This window comes from Belonocnema kinseyi, chromosome 2 (genome assembly GCF_010883055.1).
Source record: "Belonocnema kinseyi isolate 2016_QV_RU_SX_M_011 chromosome 2, B_treatae_v1, whole genome shotgun sequence".
Taxonomy (NCBI): domain Eukaryota; kingdom Metazoa; phylum Arthropoda; class Insecta; order Hymenoptera; family Cynipidae; genus Belonocnema; species Belonocnema kinseyi.
In genome coordinates this window covers 1,111,182-1,120,216 of record NC_046658.1, presented here as the reverse complement: position 1 = coordinate 1,120,216, position 9,035 = coordinate 1,111,182, and the positions used below count along the sequence as shown (strand labels likewise).

The 9,035-nt window shown below is 36.9% G+C and overlaps 1 protein-coding gene across 1 annotated transcript; it reads left to right on the top strand.

Annotated features, from left to right (window-relative positions):
• Positions 1–2,020: 2,020 nt before the first annotated feature.
• LOC117167931 lies at positions 2,021–2,533 on the top strand. Its single transcript, XM_033353179.1, has one exon. It carries the CDS (start codon positions 2,021–2,023, stop codon positions 2,531–2,533), a length of 513 nt encoding a protein of 170 aa, XP_033209070.1.
• Positions 2,534–9,035: the final 6,502 nt, after the last annotated feature.

Below are 9,035 nucleotides of genomic sequence, written 5' to 3'. Positions count from 1 at the left end.
TAATTAGAAACTTCGCGGAACCCGGAAATAGAAATGAATTACAGAGTTTTTTTAGGAAGATGCAACTACTATCGATAGATTGTTGCCCGTTACTCAAATTATTTGGATCCATTTAGAGATCTACTTAAGGAATCTAATACTTGGATATGGACCGCAGCTCACAAAAAAGCTTTTCTTGAACTAAAAAATAATCTCGCGGACTGCATAATGCTTAAGCACTATATTCCCGGTACACCATTTACATTACAGACTGATGCTTCAAATAAAGGCATTTGTGGGGTACTATATCAAACGACGGAAGAGGGATGTCAACATATGATTACCCTTGTTAGTAGATGCTTATCTGGGGCTGAATTCCATTATTTCACAACTGAAAATGAAGTTCTGGCAATAGTTTATTCAGTGTTAAAATGTCGTACCTTTTTGTTAGGGAATAAGTTTGAGATAATTACAGACCATAAAGCATTGACGTTCCTTAACAAAGCCAATTTTCATAGTTCCCGGTTAATTAGATGAAACATCCTTTTGAAACCGTATGATTTTGCTGTCAACCATTTTACTGGACGTTAGAATATTGTTGCCGATTTATTCAGTAGGAACCCATCAGGTAAATTTGAGGAAGATGAAAAGAATACGGTTTCAATTTTTGAATTAATCAACGCATTGTCAATTGCCGTGAAACCATATTACAATAAAACTAGTAATACAGGGTTTGTCCGGAAAGTAATAGGACTGATTTTCTTCCGCCGCGACTGTACTTCGGAGCGTGCGCGCACCGACTGGATTTGGTAGAGGGCGTTCCTAGCTAATGAACGAGCGGCTGGTCAGTTGTCTCCGAGCACTTGGAGAGTCAGGACAGGCATTTTCACGCGACGTGTTTCTGTGAGTGGTGCAAACCGAAAATGCACCGTTCGTTAGAGCAGAGGTACGCGATTAAATTCTGTGTGAAACTCGGTAAATCTGCGACAGAGACGTTTGATATGATTAAGCAGGCTTACCCAGATGTTGCTTTAGCAAGAAGTGATGTGTTTCGGTGGCACCAGGCCTTTTTGGAGGGCGGGGAAGAGGTCGCCGATGAAGACCGTGCTGGAAGACCTTCGACTTCGACAAACACCGACAATGTGACTCGTGTGCGCAAAGTTTTGAACTCAAACCGTCGGCTGAGTATTCGTTTAATTGCCCAGATATTAAATTTATCAAAATCTGTGGTTCATGACATTGTGACGTGCATTTGAACATACGCAAGGTGTGCTCGAAGATAGTCCCAAAAGTGCTCACTGACGACCAGAAATTGCGGCGGGTGGAAGTGTGCCAAGAAAATTTGAACATGTGTGAAAGTGACCCCCAATTTTTGAATAACGTAATCACAGGTGACGAGTCGTGGATCTTTGAGTATGATCCCGAGACAAAGAGGCAATCTTTCGAGTGGCACACGCCGGCGTCTCCTCGCCCAAAAAAGGGAAGAATGAGCAAATCCAAAGTGAAAACGATTCTCATTGTCTTTTTTGACATCAAAGGCATCGTCCACCATGAATTTGTTCCTCCTGGACAAACCGTCAATGTCAAGTTTTACGTGCAAGTGCTCAAGAAACTCAAACGAAGGGTCAATCGGGTCCGACAAGACATCGCTGCCGACTGCAAGTTGCACCACGACAACGCCCCGGCTCACACCACCTTTCTTGTGATCGACGCAGAAGAAGCCTATTTTGAAAGTTTTTAAAGAATTGTAACGAGTGACTCACTCAATTTTTTTAAATCGACCCAGTCCTATTACTTTCCGGAAAACCCCTGTATGAACCTAAATTTACGAAACGAATAAAAAAATATCCAACTGCTTCAAGATAAAGATAAAAGTATAAAGAAAATTAAAGATAATGTGAACAGTGTAACAGTGAACAATAATGTAACAGTGTTCTTGTATATGCGGCAATTCTTTTTTTGGAGATCAATGAATTCACAAATAAAGAAATTTGTTGTCTCATGTGATTTATGTCAACGGGATAAAGCTCGTAATCAAAAAATGGAGGGACAGTATCAATTTGTGAAATCTGATCATCCTAGAGATTTGATGACCGTAGATTTTTTTGGATCTCTGCCGCGGTCGATTGGTGACGTCGAATATATTTTCGTTGTGCTTGATGCGTATTCTAAATACGTTAGATTATATGCAATTGAGAAAGAAACAACAAGGGCTGCTCTTCATAGAATATTGAATAAATACATTTCGGAAACGAGAAAACCTAAAAGGCTTTTAGCAGATAATAGTAGACAGTTTACCTCTCCTAGCTGGAGTAGAGCGTTGCAGGAAGTTGGTATACAACCAGTTTTTTGTTCTATCGGACACCCTCAAAGTAATCCAACTGAAAGGGTTATGCGGGAAATAGGCCGACTTTTTCGAACACTTTGTTCAGAATCTCACACGCGTTGGGAAAAACATCTGCCAAAAATGGAATGTTATTTAAATGTAACAACTCATAGTAGTACGGGTTTCTCATCTTACGAATTGCACTCTGGTGTTAAACCTCATGATTGAAATGAAAGTTGATGATTTGGTTTTGCTCAGAGTAAAAAAAAAAGTCTTATAAAATTAGAGGAGTTACTGAGAAGTTTTTCCATCTCTTCTATAGTCCATATCAGACATTTAAAATTTATGGCAAAAATGCTTATAACTTGGTAGAAAAGGATAACCCTACGTCAATTACAGGAATTTATAATCGGTATAGTTTAAAAAAATATCATAGGTGTGATGATGATATTAGCCCCATATAATGTGCTGCTGTACAGGCAAACGTTATTTATTTTTATTGGTGAATTTAAAAAAAATTTAATCAGGTCCAGTTCTAACCAATGTAAATTAAAATATGTGAGATGTGAACACTATTTTATAAGAATGATGACTGAGTAAAAAAAAATCAATCTCCGAAATGGTTTGTAAGTACGATTGCAATCTTGTATTTAGGTTTGAAATATTTGTATTGCATCTTAATATTTCAAAAGGGAGTATTGTACTGAGATAAGTTCGTATATTCGCGAGGCTGGCCAAATAGACATGAATGGTACCAGTTTGAATGTGGTGAACGTGGTCAATATCGTTAATTTAAAAGAAAAGACAAATATACTTGTACCCGGACAACGCGTGAGACAAAAGTTAGGAACAATTCGTTAATCGAATAAGAAATTCGCGCACGTCACTCATGATGAATGAAAAACGCGGGATAGTTTCCGTAGTCATACATAAAGCGTCATGGACTCGTTCATTTCGTTCTGGCACTTTGCTGAGTAACCTTAAATAACCGGTGAAAGAGTGCAAATTTGTAATGATAAGAAAAATCTATTGGTATTGAACTGCCCCACGATTTGAAAGGAGCTGTGTCTACGCGTCTTTACAGCTATCTATTTCAAGTGTATAGTGGATGTCTGCGTGATTTGTGAAATTTTATTAGTAAAAACGATACGGCTTCAGCGAATGGATTCTACTTTGTTACAGCGTGGCGAATATGCGTGTTTAATCTGATTGAGATCAGTTATTGTGGTGGTGAGTGGATTTACTATTAAATTCCCCGTTCCGAATTAATTTCTTTCGTTTAAAAATTCGAATATTTTGTTGAAAATTATGCCATTTTCGACAGAAAGTTTCATCTCTGGAATGAAAAACTTGATTTTTGATTTGAAAATTTTTGCTATTAAATTCCGTGTTCAGAATTGATCTCTATCGCCTAAAAATTCGACAATTTTGTTAAACAGTATTTGATTTTCGACAGAAGGTTTCATCTGTGGAATGAAAATATCGAATTTTAATCTAAAAATTTTTACTATTTAATTCCGCGTTCCGAATTAATCTCTTTCGTTTAAAAATTCGACTATTGTGCTGAACATTATTCCATTTTCGACGGATGGTTTCATCTGTCGAATGAAAAACTCGATTTGTTATCTGAAAATGTTTACTATTAAATTCCGCATTCAGAATTAATCTCTTTCGTTTAAAAATTCGATTATTTTGTTAAAAATTATTCCCCTTTCCACAGAAGGTTTCATCTTTGGAATGAAAAACTCGATATTTAATTTGAACATTTTTACTATTAAATTACGCGTTTCAAATTAATCTGTGTCGTTTAAAAATTCGACTAATTTGTTCAACAGTATTCCATTTTCGACAGAAGTTTTCATCTCTGGAATGAAAAACTCGATTTTTAATTTGAAAATTTTTACTATTTAATTGCGCGTTCAGAATTAATCTCTTTCGTTTATAAGATCGACTATTTTGTTAAACGTTATACCATTTTCTACAGAAGGTTTCATTTTTGGAATGAAAAACTCGAGTTTCAATTTGAAAATTTTTACTAATAAATTCTGCGTTCCGAATTAGTCTCTGTCTTTTAAAAATTCAACTATTTTGTTGAACATTTTTCCATTTTCGACAGAAGGATTCATCTATGGAATGAAAAACTCGATTTTTATTCAGAAATTTTTTAATATTAAATTCCGTGTTCAGAATTGAACCCTTTCATTTAAAAATTCAACTATTTTGTTGAACATTATTCCATTTACGACAGAAGATTTCATCTGTGGAATGAAAATCTCGAATTTTATTCTGAAAATTCTTACTACTAAATTCCGCGTTCAGAATTAATCTCTTTCGTTTAAAAATTCGACTATTTTGTTAAACATTATTCCCTTTTCGACAGACGGTTTCATCTTTGGAATGAAAATCTCGAATTTTATTCTGAAAATTCTTACTACTAAATTCCGCGTTCAGAATTAATCTCTTTCGTTTAAAAATTCAACTATTTTGTTGAACATTATTCCATTTACGACAGAAGATTTCATCTGTGGAATGAAAATCTGGAATTTTATTCTGAAAATTCTTACTACTAAATTCCGCGTTCAGAATTAATCTCTTTCGCTTAAAAATTCGACTATTTTGTTAAACATTATTCCCTTTTCGACAGACGTTTCATCTTTGGAATGAAAAACTCAATTTTTAATTTGAAAAATTTTACTATTCAATTACGCGTTCCGAATTAATCTCTTTCGTTTAAAAATTCAACTATTTTGTTGAACATTATTCCATTTTCGACAGAAGGTTTCATCTTTGGAATGAAAAACTCGATTTAAAATTTTTTAATTTTTACTATTCAATTCCGCGTTTAGAATGAATCTGTTTCGTTTAAAAATTCACCTATTTTGTTGAAGATTATTCCATTTTTGACAGAAGGTTTCATCTGTGGAATGAAAAACTCGATTTTTAAACTGAAAATTTTTAATGTTTATTTCCGTGTTCAGAATAAATCTTTTTCATTTAGAAATTCGTTCCGAATTAATCTGTTTCGTTTAAAAATACGACTATTTTGCTGAACATTATTCCATTTTCGGCAGAAGGTTCCATCTTTGTAACGAAAAACTCGATTATAATTTGAAAATTTTCACTACTGAATTCCACATTCAGAATTAATCTCTTTCGTTTGAAAATTCAACTGTTTTGTTAAACATTATTCCATTTTTGACAGAAGGTTTCATCCCTGAAATGAAAAAGACGATTTTTAATCTGAAATTTTTACTATTAAATTCCGCGTTCCGAATTAATTTCTTTCGTTTAAAAATTCACCAATTTTGTTGAACATTATTCCATTTTCGACAGAAGGTTACATCTGTGTAATAAAAAACTCAATTTTTAATCGGAAAATTTTTACTATTAAATTCCTTATTCAAGATTAATCTCTTTCGTATAAAAATTCGTCTATTTCATTAGACATTATTCCCTTTTCTACAGAAGGTTTCATCTTTGGAATGTATAACTCGATTTTAATTTGGCAATTTTTACGATTAAATTCCCTATTCCGAATTAATCTCTTTGGTTAAAAATTAGACTATTTTGTTAAACACTATTCCATTTTCAACGGAAGGTTTCATCTTTGGTATGAAAAACTCGATTTTTAATTTGAAAATTGTTACTATTAATTTATGCGTTCAAAATTAATATCTCTTGTTTAAAAATTTGGCTATCTTGTTAAATGTTATTCCATTTTCGACAGAATGTTTCATCTTTGGAACAAAAAACTCGATTTTCAATGTGAAAATTCTTACTATTATATTCCTCATTCACAATTAGTCTTTTTCGTTTAAAAATTCAACAATTTGGTTGAATATTATTCCATTTTCGACAGAAGGTTTCATCTTTGAAATGATAAACTCGATTTTTAATTAAAAATACTTTCCTATTACGCGTTTCGAATTAATCTGTGTCGTTTAAAAATTCCACTATTTTCTTAAACAGTATTCCATTTTCGACAGAAGTTTTTTCACCAAACATAGTTGTAGTAAGTGCGGTTCAAAACAACAGAACGCGTAGGCCTCCCAACAATGGGTCGGCCAAAAATGCCGACCAATCTAGAGCTGGGGGTTCCAATGAAAATGAATTCAATGCGATGGATCGGCGGGATCTCGCGACCTTTGGGTGGACGGAGATACTGAATCACGACTTGCTAGAGTGCTACGATGCGAGCGTGGCCCCTGAACGGGGTTACATGGCACGGCTGCATGCTCTGTGGTGCGAGAGACACCCGGAACTATCGCACTTTTCGCAGCAACGTCTGCGAAACCATGCTGAACTATCCCGTAACAGTCGCTATGTAAGCGGAACGCCTACTTTACCACAGCTAGAACAAGCCGGCAACAGAGAAAGAGAGGTGACACTAAGACCAACCGCGTGCAGGCATCCAATAGATGAAGAGCGATGCTTTACGACCCGGAGAAACATCAACACCAAAGTTTCTCTCAAGCCTAAAGATCTGGCTGAAATGGATGACGAGCTTCGTGGAAATTTTTCCGGAGAATCCGACCTCTGGGCTTTCAATTATTGTGTGCATAATGCAGCGAGAGCTTTGGCCGATGCGAACCGTAAAACAAAACCAACCACCTATCTCACGGTCGTGAGATGTGGTTGTGGCTGAAATTTTACCGCGATTTCGCTGGAAGCGGGTGCAATTTTCCGGATTAGCACCAGCTCCCGGCGAAATCCTGCGGTTGTCCTTATGATCCTTATGATCTATTCAAATCATGAGAAAGGCCAGCATCGAAATCTGGAAATATTAAAATCCCAATCTCCTGAATTTATTTCAAAGCAGTTAGCAGATAGATATATAAATAGAATCGCCGAAGTGCTCCGACCGGCAATCGTGCACCTTCGAGTATTCAAATTCAGAAGAGGAGAAATGGGTTGCGCGCGCAACTCAGTCATTTACAGCGTCTCCTACTATATTCACACGGACATAGCTCTGTCATAGTATTGGACCACATCTCGTTTCAGATCTGGGATCACTGCGACTCGCCCTTCACCCGGCACACCTTACGGAATACTAGTTATCCGCTCCCCGACGTCACGAGTAGACGTCCAGAATACATCATCCAAGTTCTCCTTTTCTCTATCTCTCTTACTCTACCTAGAGAGTTGATAGGAGAAAAATAAATGATCATACCACTGAATTTTTGAAGTTTTGTCACCACACATGTACTTGTTCTTTTCAGAGCAATTGAATTTTGAAACTGATATTGGGCTTCGGCTCCTGGTCCTACCGCCCGTTGCTCTGTACTAATGCCCCGAGCCAGGGCGCCATTCTGAAAGACTTCTGACGAGAAAAGTTGAATCGATCTTGCCTCCGGCCCCTGGTCTTACCGCCCGTTGCTCTGTCCTAATGCCCCTAACTAGGGCGTTATTCTGACAGACTACTGACGAGAAAAGTGGAATCGATCTCAGGCTCCGGCCCCTGGTCATACCGTCCGTTGCTCTGTCCTAATGCCCCTACCCAGTGCGTGATTCTGACAGATTACTGACGAGAAAAGTTGAATCGACCTTAGGCTTCGGCCCCTGGTCCTACCATCCGTTGCTCTGTCTTAATGCCCCTACCCAGGGCGTCATTCTGAAATATTAAAGACGAGAAATCAATTATGCTAAACCCCCGACAAAAGAGAGCTCCGGCCAACAATAGGCGGATTGAAAAAGAAGTGAAAGCCTGCAGAGAACGGGCATATTCCACAGTCACTAGCGACGATCATCATCAATCCGATGCTAAACTCCAGATCAACCCAAAAACAGCAACACCGTCACCAAGGAGAATACAGCCGTGTCAAAAAATCAATGCTGTTTCCCCGATAACGAGCCGGATACCACATTCACCACCGAGAGGCTGTTTGCCCTATTCGCTGATGGTCCGGATCGGGAGGTTCAGAACTTCAAGATCTTAAAGTTCTTCGAAGGAATGTGCACAACCTTAACATCACCCAGAATCTTGGCCCAAGGAAATGTCAACCTTTAATCCTGGGGAGTAATTCTTGAAAGCCGCCGAAAAAAGAACATACCAGCAAGTCCCTGTGAACGAACGAACCCCGCCAAGGGGCATGAAAGGATTGGACTCGTGATTTCAGTGTACTCAAGGGTACATCTTCCTGGGATAACCAGGGCCAAACCAAAGAAACTGACCAGAGGCTCCGGCAGCTCCATTAACCTATAAATAATATTGACAATAACACCACCGGCCCGTTTCGGGGCCAACAGCCATTTTAACGAAGGATAGATCCTCAATACTCATTCAATCACAGAGATTATGGGATCATTTCAAATGAAAAACTCGATTTTTAATCAGAAAATTTGTAATATTAAATTCCGTGTTCTGAATTAATCTCCTTCCTTTAAAAATTCAACTATGTTGTTAACCCTTATTCCATTTTCGACAAAAGGTTTCATCTCTGAAATGAAAAACTCGATTTTTATTCTGAAAATTCTTACTATTAAATTTTCTGTTCAGAAATAATCTCTTTCGTATAAAATTCAAATATTTTGTTGAACATTTTTCCACTTTCGACACAAGGTTTCATCTTTGGAATGAAAAACTCGATTATAAATTTCAAAATTTTTAATTTTAAATTGCGCGTTTAGAATCATTCTCTTTTTATTAAAAATTCAACTATCATGTTGAAGATTATTTCACTTTCGACAAAAGGTTTCATCTTTGAAATGAAAAACTTGATTTTTGATTAAA